The sequence below is a fragment of the Peromyscus leucopus genome, chromosome 5 (assembly GCF_004664715.2).
Source record: "Peromyscus leucopus breed LL Stock chromosome 5, UCI_PerLeu_2.1, whole genome shotgun sequence".
NCBI classification, from domain to species: Eukaryota; Metazoa; Chordata; class Mammalia; order Rodentia; family Cricetidae; genus Peromyscus; species Peromyscus leucopus.
In genome coordinates this window covers 68,781,803-68,798,364 of record NC_051067.1, presented here as the reverse complement: position 1 = coordinate 68,798,364, position 16,562 = coordinate 68,781,803, and the positions used below count along the sequence as shown (strand labels likewise).

The following is a 16,562-nucleotide window of genomic DNA, read 5'->3' as shown; positions in this document are numbered from 1 at the left end:
ATGCAAGTTACAGTTCTCATACTAAAGTTGCTATTGAACGTGCAATTTGGTTTCAAGAAGCAAATAATACCTAACTAGAACATTCTAGCTCAGAACTGATAACAGTAGAATGACCTATCAACCTTCATTTTGACAATCTGTATTCACCTCATTTACAGTGAAATAAAGCAACCTTGGATTATGCCACACAATGTTAGAAGATTACCTGAATGAGCACATATGGCCCATTTAGCAAAGGGCTTTTTAATAGGTACTGTCTAGTATGACTTGAACCCAAACAGCAGCTCTACAGAGTTAATCTGTATCTATTATGCTAAAACACTGTTTTTTAAATACATTTTCAAAGCATTATTTTGTTTTATTTATTAAGATATCACACCTGATTATTCATGTTAATAAATGTCAGCCTTTTAAAATCAATGTGCACATATTTATCAATCAACATAAACTGACTTTGATGGGAGCTTGGCCTGTTTTCCAAACACATTGTTTGAAAGGGTAAATAGCTGTTTCCCTACCTACTTTCCAATTTAACTCCAATTACCTTATATCTTCATGTAAAATGAAAATGCCATTCATCAATTTTCCATAGATTGTGTTCAAAGTTAAGTACTGAGAAGGAGAAAGGAGATCACCTAAATAGTTAAATCACTATGGCTGCATCTGCCACTGCAATCTACCTAAAATTTATATTTCAGTGATGAATGGCAAGTAAGGACCTGAAAAACACTTTCACTTACCACAGATGAACACGGTCTCATCTGAATTATCTGCACAGTCATTCACAAAGTCACATAGCTTGTCCTTTGAAATGCAGTGCTTGTTAGCACACATGAATTCGTCAGCAGTACACTTTCTGTTTGTGCTAAGTAATGGGGAGCAATTTTGAAACGAAACATCATCTACTGCCACATCTCCTATGTAACTGATACCACGTTTTGCCCTAAAGATAATCTAAAAAGATAAAGAAGAAAAGCCAATTAGCATTTTCCTGTCAGGAAGTCCAGAACACACACAAACATACTATCAAGAACATTTAGATTGACTTTCATGACAAATACCCCCAAATGAAAGTAACCTCCATAATGATAATGACTCAGAAAGACTGAGGATCATTAGAATCTGTACTATACTCAGTGTGTAAGAATATGAAAAAACAACACCACTACCTAATATACATATAATTAGCACATAGCCCAGACTCCAGGCAGAAGCCATGCACCTACTTCTACTTCCTGTGCTGGCTCTCAAATCCAAAACAATACTGCTTACTTCTTAGACACACACACATACACACACACACACACGGTGATATTGTGTTCCCCAAAATATTGTACACCCTAATAAACTTATCTGGGGTCAGAGAACAGAACAGCCACTAGATACAGAAGCCAGAATATAGTGGCACACATGCCTTTAATCCTATCACTTGGGAGGCAGAGATCCACCTGGATCTCTGTGAGTTTAAAGCCACACTGGAAACAGCCAGGCATAGTGACTAACACCTTTAATCCCAGGAAGTAAGCCTTTAATCCCAGGAAGTGATGGCAGAAAGCAAAAAGGTATATAAGGCATGAGGACCAGGAACTAGGCTGGATAAGCTTTTAGGCTGTTGAGCAAAAGTTCAGCTGAGATGCATTCTGGATGAGGACTGAGAGACTTCCAGTCTGAGTAAACAGGATCAGCTGAGAAGTTAGCGAGATGAGGTTAGCTGAGGCTTGTTCTGCTTCTCTGATCTTCCAGTGTTCACCCCAATACCTGGCTCTGCGTTTGATATTATTAATAAGAACTTTTAAAATTCATCACACACACACAAACACACACACACACACACACAGAGAGAGAAAGAGAGAGAGAGAGAGAGAGAGAGAGAGAGAGAGAGAGAGAGAGAGAGAGAGAGAGAGAGAAAGAGAGAAAGCCAAGGTACTTTTGTGTATCTATAGACTGAAGATATATGTACCCATTATATTATTCATAGGACTAAACTGCTGAAAAGGCTAAGTGAGTAGATATTTTTTGCATACATGGTAAAGTCCTCAATACACACATATACACAGAGCAATGTGTGTGTGTGTGTGTGTGTATGTGTGTGTGTGTGTTTATGATTGCCCTGGTTATTATAATAAAACATTGTGTTTAAATATAGGGTTCTCTCAAATAAGATTATGCAGATTTCTCAGTGCTGTTTCACTCTATATGTCATGGGTTATATACTTTCCTCTTGGGGTGGGTAATTCATAAGAAAAAGCAAATGTTTACATGCTATCCATAATTTTAAGATTCAATCAATATGAACAGACATTTTAGTCAAATTTCAATATGTATATTTTTGAATCTTAGAAAAAACTAAATTAATAAGTTTTTCCACATGCTGAAATCTCACTTAATATAATTTTGAACATAATTTCTCCATATTAATATTTTATATTCATAGAACAGGTAAGGAATTTGCTACCTGGCATTTTCCTATGTCTGACAGAAGCAAATCCATTCAAGTAGTCTCACTGAGATTTTTTTTTTGTCTCCATTGGACATCCATACAAGTTGAATATCTAGCTTCCTTCTAAAGATGTTTTCTATTATGTAAAGTCATTAATTTATTCTCAAGCCTTTATTCCTTCAGGTTAAACTTCCTGCCCATATACTAAACTATCTCCAAAAGCTTAACAAAAAAACTAGATAGTCAAATAGAGGGCAAAAAAATATATGACTTTTATCTGTATGGCATTCCAGGAAACTGGGCACAGTGTAGTATCTATCAAGCCCTTCTACAAATAGATCAGGTAGAGCTTCTAATGTTGAAAGAGGCTGGACTATCACAAAAAGGATCATAGAGATATATCTGCTATGTATTCACAAGCACCAAGCCACTTGTGCTATACAAACTAGAGACCAAAGGTAATATTTAACTATACTATTATTGATTGTTTTCAAATTCATGCAACTCAATTCCACATAATTAAGACTAAGAAGGAAACATTCTCCTACATAATGGTAGGAGTTTCTTGCTCCATTTATCTTAAGAGCCAAGATTCCTCTTTAAACTCAATTCCCATGCAAAGTACGAATATCCCAGTTCTTCATAAGCTCCCCAGTGGAAATAAATACCAAATATCTTATCACATTGTGATATTCATTTTCAACATTGTAATATTTGTACTACTTGAAATTTAATTGTTGGTTATGTGTTATTTTATACATAATAAAATTTAAATAAAGACATGGTCACCATCATATACTAATGTTCTTCCAAAATATTTTAATTACATAAATCTATTGAATATAAGGATGTCCAACCATTAAATGAAGTTTCAAGGGAAGGTTTTTGCAGGTACATTTCCAAAAACTGTATTATAATGTCTAGGAGTCAAATCTCAGAATTGGGGGAGGTGTTCTTTGAATGTGAGAAGCTTGCTGAGAGTAAAATACCATTATCACTCAAATTAAGTGTACCTAGAAGTGTAACTGTCTAATTGGGGAAAGTTATGGCTTTCTAAAATGGTAAATTCTTTATGGAAAATGCCATATGGGGTGTTAAATGTTCAGCATTCACACAGCACATCAAATTAGGAATGGAAGGAGATGAGGATAATGCAAGAAAGAAAGAAATTAGTATTCAAGACAAAAGTTAACAAAGTTCTGTCTTTACAGAACCCCGTGGGTTACAAACCTCTGAGTGTGAGTGGCTGCCTAAGAACACTTCCACTTTCTTCCACTGTGACCCCTGCTGCCCACTCTGAGCCCACACTTTGGAGGTAACATTGCCTTTTTTGATAAGCACCTGCAGAGATAAATCAAGTAATAAGCTTTTAAATATTTAGACTTTAAACATGTGGGATTTTTAGGTTTTTAATACTTACATGTAGTCCCTGAGAGAAAAAAAATCTAAGACATTTTTCATTAGACATCTTTGTTTTCTACTGTGATCATATACACCATGCCGCAGGGGTATCTCACAAGTTCTGTGTGATGGTGTGATAAAGGTGTGCATGAGTATCTGTCAGTCAAGTACTAATGTACCCAGGCACCATTTCATTAGGAATTCAACTCTACTGGTTTTATGAAAAATGTGACAGCAGCAGCAGCAGCTGATATTTTATATATTAAGTAATATACAGGTGATTGAAAGGAAAAGTATTAAATTGCTTAGTGGAACATTCTTTTGAGAATGGCTTCTTCAGCCAATTGGTTTTAGCAGACAGTTATGTCATAATATGCTTCCATCACAATAGCATAGACGAAATATATGTGCAAACACTAACCACACTATATGAGATCCATGCTCAAGGGTCTTGAAGTAAACAAAGACGATTGTATTTGATATCGTTTGTACTTTACTGTCTCCTAAAGGTCCATGGGAAATGGGTTGGTTCATGTTGATTCATAAGTGGTATCATGAGGAAGGAGTGAAATTCTTGAGGGTCATCCTAGCAGTACCTTTTAGATCACTGAGTTTGTGGCCTAATGAAGATCATAAAACACAGTACCAATTTCCCTCCTCCTCTTTTCTGTTCAGGTTGTAAAGGATTTTGCCCCACAGTAAAGTCTTCTCATGATGTATTGCCTTACCACAAGCCCCCAAAGCACTGAAGCTAGTCAGCAAGACGACAGACTTCAAAGCACAACATCAAATAACCTTTTTTCTTTATAGGTGAACTGAAGCCTTTGTTATAGTGATAACATAGTTCTGTGCTCGCTGTAAATGAGAACTTGGATCACTCTTATCAGGCAGTTGTTATAATTATTGTGACTCTTCTTCTAGAATGATGCAAAATATGCCACCTAGAGTATAACTCACCATACATGCTAGCAAACATCTGTTATTCCAGTACTTAGGAGACTAAGACAAACCCAAACTATGGAAAAATGTTTGAGGCTACCATGGACAATATAGTGAGGACTCATCTCAAAACAAACATGCATACAGAGAGAGAGAGAGAGAGAGAGAGAGAGAGAGAGAGAGAGATCATTAGGAACAGTGGTACAATTCCTCTGTTAAAATAAGTAAGATGCTTTATTTTGTAACATTGCTTTTTAAAATATAATTCATACAACTGAAAAATATTTAGAAAGAATTTATGTTTAACTTTTAAAAGAGAAACAGGCTTGTGAGATGATTAAAAGGATAAAAGTGCTTGTTCCATAAGAATGACAACCATATTTCTGTTGCCACTGTCCAGAGCAGAAACAGCCAAGGTCTGAAAGACATCTTCTGATGTCCACATCAGACCACTGCACTCTCACACCATACACGCAAACAATAATAATAAATAAATAATATAATTTAAATTAGCATTTTAGGGTGTTGTGCTTCTTAGATTAAATTCACATAAATTTATTTTACACAACTGGAGTTTTCAGAGTAAAATATTGCTAGAAAAAATAGTATCAAATTCTTGGTCTGTTACTATATATCTAATTCAACACAGTAAAATCAAAAATCATAATTATTAGTAAAATAAAGCCATTTCTGAAGCATGTTAAAAGAATGCACAGGAAGATCTTTGTATGAACGCCACACATATAGTAGGTTTAACAAGTAGGCGTAATCTGTAAATTGATATACTAATAACAAAATAGTTAATGGTACTTTGTATAACCATGAACAAATATAAAAAGCATATGTAATACTGTTTAACTATTTAGTAATTAGATACTTATTAATTACAACCACAGAATATACTAAATTGATGATGTTTATGCTATTAATGAAAACATTAAGTATATTATAGTGAATATTTTGACAAAAAAGTGTGTGAATGTGTGTACATGTGTGTGACTACATGTGTATAAAAGCTTGTGGAGTCTGCCTTTCCTCTCTACCTTTGTTTGTTTTTTTGTTTTTTGTTTTTTTTCTGAAACGGGTTTCTCACTAAACCCCAAGTTCACGGATTTTATAAATTTGACTGGCTAAGCCCACAGCTGCTGTTACAGGAGACTTGCCAACCATGGGCTTTCTAGTCATTCTAGGGGTCTGAAGTCAATTCCTTCTGCTTCCATGGCATAAATTTTGTTCACTCAGCATTGACCCAGACCCAAAAACCAGTTTTAATACCAATGTCAAGCAACTATAAACCATAACTTCATGAGATTGTTTAGGCATTTTAGGTTATTAAACAAATGCATTACTAAATATATGCACACAAATGCACTTTCAAATAATGTTAATTAGAAGAATAATCTGCCATAAATAGGTGAGCCTTATAAAGATAACCTTGTAATTTTTCCATAATGAAAACCACTAAGAAGAGCATTTTTAAAGTAAGACAGTTTATACAACTTTCAGGGAAAAGGTTTAATACTTTCCAGGAAAATTCTAGAATAAAACAGTCCTAAAGTGTGAGGTAATCATACTCATAACAAATATAAAATAATTTAATGACTATTGAAAAAGAAGTTGTGAAGCTTGCCACAACCTACTTCTTTCTCTTGTGGGAAAAAAGGCAAATAGCCCAACTTCATCTTATTGTAAGTATGATGAACACGGGCTCCTTAGCAAGATAAATTTAGCAGTATTTAAAAGGATAGCCTTCATCAATATATTACTTCACACTAATTTAGGACTAATTAAGAACTAGTCATTGTAACCAAGCCAGATATTTAAGAGTTAATGCTAGGACATGGCTACCTGCAAAATAACAAATGAGCAGTAACAAATAAGCAATGAAAATTTGTATACTGTAAATGGTAATGCTACCAAATTCAAGTGGCTCCATGGTATAATGGCACATGATCTTACATATGGTTCTCTATCACAGAACAGCCAAAGATGGAGCCAGGACAGAGGGTGGGCATGACAGTCTAGAATCTCTCTGTTTGGGATATGGATTTTGGTCTTTCAAATAAACTAGACATGAAGCAGAAATAAATCCCAGATATTTGTCTGGACAAAAGAAGCGTTGGTCGACCACTTTGTCAAGAAAGAGAAAAGAAAAGAAAAATCACAAAATGATGAGGCTTGTCAAAGAGAAGGGATCAGTTCTCAGGCTCTTGGACAACTATTATAGGCAATGTAGGGATCTAAGGAATAATAACGTAATAGACTCACACATTGAAAAACATAGGTATGTGTTATTTACACCAATATAAATATAACATGTTTATTATCATGTATTTTGCACCTGTACAAAAATAGTAAACTGAGAAAAAGAGGTTCGAGAATGTTTTGATTTAAAACAGAAAAAGAAACTAGCAATGTAGATAAATAATGGAGTTAAATAACAATTAAACAGTCATAGTATGATTAATTGAGGCAAAAATAAAAACTACCAGAGGCCAATACTGGTGTGTGCTGATAGACTGTGTACTCTAATAAACTTGCCATAGGATCAGAAGACAGAGCCAGCCACTAGATTAGACATAGAAGTCACGCAGTGGTGGCACACACCTTTAATCCCAGCATTTGAGATCTCATACCTTTTCTTGGGAAACACATTCACACCTTTAATCCCAGGAAGTAATATGGCAAGGGAGAGAAAGGTATATGAAGCTTGAAGAAAGGGGAACTCACTCTCTTTAGGCTGAGAATTCCATAGAGATAAGAACTAGTGACTGGCTGCTCTGCTTCTCTGATCTTTCAGCTTTCACCCTAATAGCTGGTTCCAGGTTTCTTTCTTTTTTTATTTTTTTTTTATTAAAAGACCATTTAAGATTCGAACAATACTGGTAAATAAAATTGTGCCAGATTAAAATTTTGCAATGCCTTGAGTATCAAGACAAAAATATTCATTAATATAAAGTAGATAAAAGAAACAAAGCCAATAACCATAAACCAGTGGCATGTAATGGTATAACATGATGTGAGATGAAACCATAGTAAAAGATACACATAGCAAATTCAACCTGAGGACATTTAAAAAAAATGGCTTGACTGTGGTCTTTGAAAATACCAAGTTCCTAGAAGTCTGCGGAAGAGTAAGGAAATAGTCATGTGAAAGGCACTGAGAAATGATGGCTATTGTGTGGTTGGTATTAAAACTGATTGTTGATGGAGAGGTAGGAAAGATGGAGGAGCGAAGTGTATTGTTTTGTTTTGTTTTTTATTTTGGGAGATACAAGGGTGGAGGGCAGACATTGGAAGACTGGGAAATGAGTGGAATTGGGGTGCATGGTGTGAAATTCCCAAAGAATTCATAAAAAAATATGTTAATACAAAAGAAAAGAAAAGGTCACTATTGTATTTCCTTCTAAGTTTCCATATGTATTTGTACTAGCATCCAGAAGCTATTCTTGTGACTCATCCAATGTAAGAAGTAACAGATAAATATTAATGACATATTTTATTCCTTAAATATGTGTATAAGAAGTCAGTTTTTGAAAAATATCAACTCAGGCACAGATATACAAAATTTGGTCTTAATGGAAGATTGGAAATTCAGAGTAGATGAACAAGCCTGACTCCATAGATTAGCCTTTATAAGTGAAAGTCACACTACCAACCTGTACATAGCTTTCATCTCTGCCTCAGGAAGCACTGAGCTCACAAATTCATCATACCACATGGATGACTGATGGGCTGGACAATGACAACTAAATGATGCATGGTGTCTATTTGCCTTGATTGCTTTCTATGGACATTACTAAGTATTAATAATAATAGATAATTTAAAAAAGACTTATTGCAAGAGTTATAGTGTTCAATTAACCAAAAATTGGGTCTCTAATTGATGGACATAATAAAGTATAACTGAAATTTGTGAAATAGTTATTGAGCTTAATAATTTAAGTATTTTTCCTTAAAGAAATAAATTGAAAAAAATCTATTGGAGAAGGTAGCATTACTACAATCTCACACAAGACACTAGATCATAGATTGTCAAACCACACATAGCACATCCACTTGATTATGTTATACTCTCAACATTGATGCTGAAATCAACATAGCATGCCCTAGTACAAAATAATATCTCACAAGAGCTTCAAGTTCAGGACAGAAAATAGTATGCAGAAAAATGTCCAACTCTGGAACAGCTTTTCATATAGCATTGTGATGCTAATGTAGTTTCCACTTATTTTAATGACACTATAAATTATGATGTAGGCATTTTTATATATAAATTTCCAAAAACAATATTGATTACACAGTACCTGGAGAGAACCAACTGTGGCACCATTCATATACGTCCAGAACACCAAAGTACACCTCGGTCCCATGAGGGAGATGACAGGAGTGAGAATATCAGCCAGATCATCAAACTTCCCATATGAACTATCAGCATACAGGTACCAACCATCTGTGGTATTTCTAGGAAAAATGTTCATCATATACAAAATCATGAAACATAATTTGAAAATGTTCACATTTTATAGTTACATAATTATTTTCTATTTTTTATAAAACTCTGTTTTATGACAGAGTTAGGTTCTGTAACCTCCACCTGGAATATTCCTGGGTTGTCATTCTGAATTTATGAGCCTTGTATTATCTATTGACACACGAGTATAAATTATTGTTAACATCAAACTGACCAATTCTGTAAGAGTATGGTTGGTTTGCTTTTATATAATGATATAACAAATATCCTGATCTCTTTGTAGAAATTATCTTCAGTTGGGTAAGATGCAGCCCTAAATCACTGAGCACAATGAAATGAGGAAGAAAGGGCAAACACACAAATACACACACTAAATAACAGAAAAACAGCTAGCCTGGAGCACAACTCCCAGGTCTGGAAAGGTTTCGGTTCAAATTTAGTCCCTCTTCATTAATTTAGTTAGGTTTCATGTCAACATATTTAATAAGCTTATAGCTAATTTAAAAATGTGTCTTTTCTTTCACATACCCAGGTTCAAAAGAAATGGTAGAAATAATTAACTACTAATGCTCTTTACCCATAAAAGACAAAGTTCATGGTCTTATCATTAAAAATTCAATAAAGAGATATAAAAATACAAAACATAGGCTAGGTTATTATACAGCTATTTGAAGCACTATGTAAAGAAGTGATTCTTCAACTTTTGAAGACAAGATCTCCTTAAAAAGTATTTATTTCCTTGATCCTTCCTACCTTAGGTAGAGTTATTTGATAATGTAGAAATTAAGCTCATTGCTTACTAAAACCATTTTCATTGTGAGTTATCATCCTTTGTTTTAGAAAGGAAAGCTAACAGGGAATAGATGGAGAGGAAGACAGATTCTTTCACTCAGTGGCTGCATCGTTACCGAGTGCTCAGTCTTGTCAGACATGCCATTGGCTCTCAAGGGAACTAGAAATAGAATTGCCTGCAAAAGCCTTGATGGGGTTTGGCCTCTGGCCTCATCTTTTACAAGGTACACAACTTTGAACAGGCTATTTAACCTGTCTGAACATAGGCTCTGCATTTTATACAATAGCTGGCTCCCTTTGCACTCTGAATAAGAACTAGAAATCAGTAAGTGGAACCTCACAGCACCTTGCCCACTTTAGATAAGCAGCAACTAGCAGCTATAATTCATGTTTTTGTTTCTGTCATAGTTTCTGTTGATGAAGTAAGCAACTTTGTATTCCACCTTCCAGGGGTGATAGAGTTTCAGTCAGAAATATTTACTTACATATATTGAAGGTGCAGTCCACCAGGCACCTAAGTTTAGAAGTAGAGCTTCTGGGAGGTGATGGGCTCTAGCCTCATCTGTGGAATAATTCATTTACGGATTTACTGTTTAATGATCACTGGGAGGGATTGGAATTTTAAGAACTAGGGACTAGGTACATACACTGTTTGTCCTTTTAAGTCAGGGTTACCTCACTCAGGATGATATTTTCTAGTTCCATCCATTTGCCTGCAAACCTCATAATGTCATTGTTTTTCTCTGCTGAGTAGTACTTCATTGTGTATATGTACCACATTTTCTTAATCCATTCTTCAGTTGAGGGGCATCTAGGTTGTTTCCAAGTTCTGGCTACATGAATAATGCTGCTATGAATATAAATGAGCATGTGTCTCTGTGGTATGATTGAGCATTCCTTTGGGCATGTGCTCAAGAATGGTATAGCTGGGTCTTGAAGAAGATTGATTCCCAATTTTCTGAGAAACTGCCACACTGATTTCCAAAGTGGCTGTACAAGTTTGCACTCCCATCAACAGTGGAAGAGTGTTCCCCTTGCTCCACATTCTCTCCAACATAAGCTGTCTGCAGTGCTTTTAATCTTAGCCATTCTAACAGGTATAAGATGGTATCTCAGAGTCATTTTGAACTCATGAAAGTTAGATCAACAGCTGTGGAGCCCGCATGGGACTGGACTAGGCCATGGTGAGACAATTGTGTAGCCTGATCTGCTGGGGGGTCCCCTGGTGGTAGAATCAGAATCTATTCTTGGTGCATGAAGGGGCTCTTTGGAGCCCACTACCTATGATGGGACACCTCAAACAGCCTTGAGGCAGGGGGAAGGGATTGGACTTGCCTCTACTGGATGTGCCTCCTCATGGGAGGCCTTGCCTTCTTGTGAGGGAAAGTGGGGGGTGATTTGGGAGGGTGAGGCTAGGGGGCCAGAAGGAGGGAAGAGGGGGATCTTGATTGGTCTGTAAAATGAATGAAATTTTTTTCTTAATTAAAAAAAAATAAGTAGGGATTAGCTGAAGGAGGTATGTCGCTAGCTGTATAGGACTGAAGAATACATTTTGTTCATGACCTTGAGTCTCTCGCTTCCTGATTATAGTAAGATGACCAGCTTTGGTCTAACATGACCATGTACAAGCTCCCTGCCAAAATGCTCTGCCTTGACTATTATAAAACCATTTTTATCATAAATCACAATATAGTATCTTCTTTTAAATTGTTTATAACAGATACTCTGTTATAGTGAAGGAAACCTGACAGATACAGATGGTATTAGTTAAGGCAGTTTATAAGAGGTAAGACCATTATATGTATTTGTCTGAATTATATCTCAGATTAATATATATTATATTAATCTTTGTATGCTTAATACCCCAGTGTACCAGCACTACCAAGAATTGAGTGTAGCTACATACATTAAGATATACAAAAGAAGCACCAAAACAACCAAGAAAAAATACCTTATGCTTTTCTACCCATGACTACCAACAAATGGACTATATGTGACTTATTTAATATGTGAACTTTGTTTAAACAGCTGTCTGGAGTAGTTTAATTTTATAGCATTTTATCATAGAATAATCTAAAAGTTTCTCAAGCCTTCTCTGAAACTTAGTACTACTGTTAAGATAAGGCTTGAAATGACCATTCTTCTTTAAGTTATTGCTACCACTGTAAGTCAAATTCTTGAGATTTCTTTCACAGTATAATATGCCTCCTAATTGCTTTACCTACTTCCATTGTTGACTCACTCCACATAGGCTTCACATGTCACCTAAAATAATCTTTCATAAGTATAAAATGGAATCATTATTATGTCCACAAATACTTTTCTTTTCCTTTCTTCCTTCCTTTCTTTTCTTTCTTTTCTTTTCTTTCTTTCTTTTCTTTCTTTCTTTCTTTCTTTCCTTCTTTCTTTCTTTTTTGAAACAGGGTTTCTCTGTATAGTCCTAGCTGTCATGGAACTCTATTTGTAGACCAGGCTGGCCTCAAACTCACAGAGATCTGGTTGTCTCTGCCTCCCAAGTGCTGGGATTAAAGGCATATAATGGGCTCAGTTGATAACATTACAAACCCCATATATAGGACATGGAGCTGTAGGCTTTCCTTTTTTTCCCTTATAGTTACTGGCTCCACTTTGGTGTCATTATCCTTTGTAATGCCTTGATTCTTCCATTTTGAAATGAGAACATTTTCTGTGTCCTACTTTTTGGAAGTTTATAGGAGCTCGGAGTTAAGAGAATTTGAACTTTTAAAGTATTGGAATTTTTAATGCCCATGGATCTTTTAAACTTGGACACAGCACTATACTTACTTTATAAGATAAAAATGAGACTTTGGGGACAAGAGGTGGAAAGTTACACTTTAAAGTGATATCTCTCTCTTTCTTTCTCTGCCTCTGTCTCTGTCTTTCTGTCTCTCTGTCTCTGTCTCTCTCTCTCTCTCTCTCTCTGTGTGTGTGTGTGTGTGTGTGTGTGTTGACAAAGAAAGAATTGTGGTGGTTATTCTCTTAGAGTTTCTATTACTGTGACAAAACACAGTGACCTAAAGTAATTGGTAGTAGTGGTGGGGTGGGGGTGGGGAAGGCTGATACTGCATCTTACAGTTCCACATCACAGCTGAGGGAGTCATTGCAGAAACCCAAACCGACAGCAACCTTGAGGCAAGGGCTGATGTGGTGACATTTTATTTGTGCTGAAATGTGATATTTTATTTGTATGTCAATAAATAAAGTTTGCCTGGAGATCAGAGGTCATAGCCATAAACAGAAGTCAGGTGGTGGCAGCACATACCCTTAATCCAATCACATGACAGGCAGAGTCTCTGTGTGTTCATGGTCAAAGCCAAGCATGGTGACACATGCCTTTAATCCCAGTACCAACCGTAGAGACATGGAGGTCTGTACAGACAGGCAGTGATGAAGGAGTGATGTGACTGGGCTAATGGCAAAGAGAAGGCATAACAGGAAGGCAATAAAGGCATAGGTTAAAGACAGGAAGAAGCTCTCTTGGAAAGCTATGGCGAGGTAGTAAGCTAAGGTTAGTTGGAGGCTATTACTCTGCTCTCTATGGCTTGTACCTCTGTATTTGGCTCTGTTTCTTTTTTAATAAGACTGTTTAGAAATTCATCTACAAGCTGATGCAGAGACACTAGAGAAGAGCTGCTCACTGGTTTATTCCTTGTGGCTTGTTGAGCCCATTTTCTTATAACACCTAAGACCACTGTGGACCCATCCCCCCAACAATTATTCAAGAAAATGTATCACAGGCTTGCTCACAAGCTAATCTGGTGTGGGAAATTTTCTCAATTGAGATTCTCTCTTTCAAAAATGATTCTGACTCATGTCAAGTTGACAAAGACTAGCCAGCAGAATTAGTTTTAGTCATCAGCTTGACACGATCTTGAGGGAGTTTCAATGAGGAATTTTCTAGGCTGGTCAGCAAGCATGTTTGTGAGGGATTTTCTTGGGTTCACTGAAATGAGAAGCTCCACCTTGAATGTGGGTAGAACTATATGTCACAGGCTAGGTCCTCTACCTAATACAAAAGCCTAAGTGATCTGAACACCAACACACATGAATGCATTCAATCACTGTTGCTACTCTTGACTGATGAAGGAACTGACTGACTATATTTATCAAGTGCCTGCTGCCTTGACTTCCCTGCAATGTTGGACTATAAGTAAGAGACCATTCCTCCCATTAGTTGCTCTTGTCAGGGTATTTTATTGTAGCAACCAGAAACAAAATGACAACAGCACCCAACCTTGTACAAGAAGATACTTGATAACCCTCACAATCACAAATCTTCATAAACGACCAGAAATAAACAGTTAACCAAAAATCTGAGGAAAAAAATCTTCTCCAAGGAAACATGACATAAAATAGATGCTTACTGGGCAGACATCCAGATGTCAAAGCTGGTAAAATGTCTATGAAAATTTCAGTGAAACACTAATTAAATGTTTCTGTGTGGGGGAACTGGGGGGAGTCAAAGCCAAGAGGTGAACTTGTACTCACTTACAGTCTCTTCTCTGTTACTCACGGAGCATTTATCAAAGCCATTCCAAGCACAGAAAGAAAACAGGAGCCTGCTTTCCAAGTGCCACAGGAGGAAAGGTTCAGGAGGGTCACTGTAGCAAGATTGCAGAGCCACCTAGACATTTCTCCTTCAGAAAACGCACACATAAGAGCATGTATAATATATTTATGTTTAAAAAAAATAGTACTAAATTCAATTTGAAAAATAGTGAGATTTTATCTTTCAAACCAAACATGAAAAGTACCATAAGATGAAACTGGAAATTTACTAAACTGTCTTCTTTCAATTTAATCTGTTATTTAATTTAGTTTGAATCAAAGACATAAAAATGTCCCATTTTCTTTTAGTCAGAGACAAAGACTTCATCTTACTGTTGATACAGTCGTTGCTGGTAATAACTAAAACATTGTTCCTACCTTCTATGGGATTACTGAACTACACTTTTGAGGAAAAACACAGAAAAACAGTTCAATAGCATTCTATTTCAGAGGCTGGGCATTTCTCTGTGAAAAGACAGGGGGTTATCTTTTACTCTATGCAGGATATTATCCCAACTACTTAACTTTCCTTTTTTCAGGCAAAAGTGACCATAGACAATATACAAATGAGGGGGCAGTATACACTGCATTCCAATAAATATTTCCAAAAGTCAGGCAGTGGGTTAGATGTAACCTATGGGCTGGTTTTTACTGAAATGTTGATTCCAACTCTATCATATCAGCAGCTGCTGTGATAATTGCCAGTGCTTGTAACAGAGACACAAAACAGGGCATAAACAAATGCCTTCAGGATGTTTCAGAAAACAGAGTCCGAAACTGAGAAGATGGAGATAAATAAGGAAATTCCTAGAAGACAGTGAAGTGCAGAGATGAGTTTGTCTCTGCCTGAAGCCTTGGCTGACCACCAAATGGAGCGCTAAACAACACTGGAAAGCCACATAAACATTGCAGAGATGTGAGCAGCTGCACACTGTAGAGGGGATGAGGTTTACTCTTCAGATCCAAGAATGTTAACCCCTTAAAAGAACAGCAGTGCATCTGAGATGAACATGAGAGTTACACAACATATTGTTGACAATATTTGGGTTTTTTTTATTTTTTTAATTTTATAATTTAATTTAATTTTACATATCAGCCACGGATTCCCTTGTTCTCTCCCCTCCTGCCACCACCACCACCACCTTCCCCCCAGCCCACCCTACATTCCCATCTCCTTCATAGCAAAGACTCCCCTGGGGATTGAGTTCAACCTGGTAGATTCAGTCCAGGCAGGTCCAGTCCCCTCCTCCGAGGCTGAGCCAAGTGTCCCTGTATAAGCCCCAGGTTCCAAACAGCCAGCTCATGCACTGAGGACAGGTCCCAATTCCACTGCCTGGATGCCTCCCAAACAGATCAAGCTAATCAACTGTCTCACTTATCCAGAGGGTCTGATCCATTTGGGGGCTCCTCAGCTATTGGTTCATAGTTCATGTGTTTCCATGATAAATGAAGACCACATAAGAATAGGAAGAAGCAAAGTGCTAGAGAGGTCCACAGAAATCCACAAAGATACCTCCACAATAGACTGCTGACAATGGTTGATAGAGTGCCCGAACTGACCTACTCTGGTGATAGGATGGCCAAACACCCTAATTGTCGTGCTAGAAACCTCATCCAATGACTGAGAGAACCGGATGCAGAGATCCATGGCCAGGCCCCAGGTGGAGCTCCAGGAGTCCAATTGGTGAGAAAGAGGAGGGTTTGTATGAGCAAGAACTTTTGAGGCCAAGATTGGAAAAAGCACAGGAACAAATAGCCAAACGAATGGAAACACATGACAATATTTGGTTTTTAAATCAAAAGCCATTAGACAGGCAGTACGATATAAAATGTGACGATTACATGCCAAAAATGAGTAATAAATAGAAACTCACAAGTGAGACATTGATTTAGATAAATCAGACAAAAATTCTACAGCACCTACTAAAGAACCATTAAAAAATTACA

The 16,562-nt window shown here is 36.7% G+C and overlaps 1 protein-coding gene across 2 annotated transcripts in view; it reads right to left on the bottom strand.

Annotated features, from left to right (window-relative positions):
* The window catches only part of Malrd1 (MAM and LDL receptor class A domain containing 1), a 584,432-nt gene that overhangs the window by 345,232 nt on the left and 222,638 nt on the right, over positions 1-16,562 (bottom strand). For both annotated transcript variants that reach the window (XM_037205982.1, XM_037205981.1), the window contains 3 exons: positions 9,088-9,244; positions 3,671-3,781; positions 741-954 (listed from right to left, as the gene is read on the bottom strand). In XM_037205982.1, the coding sequence (XP_037061877.1) occupies positions 741-954; positions 3,671-3,781; positions 9,088-9,244 (482 nt within the window). The remainder of the gene's footprint in view (positions 1-740; positions 955-3,670; positions 3,782-9,087; positions 9,245-16,562) is intronic.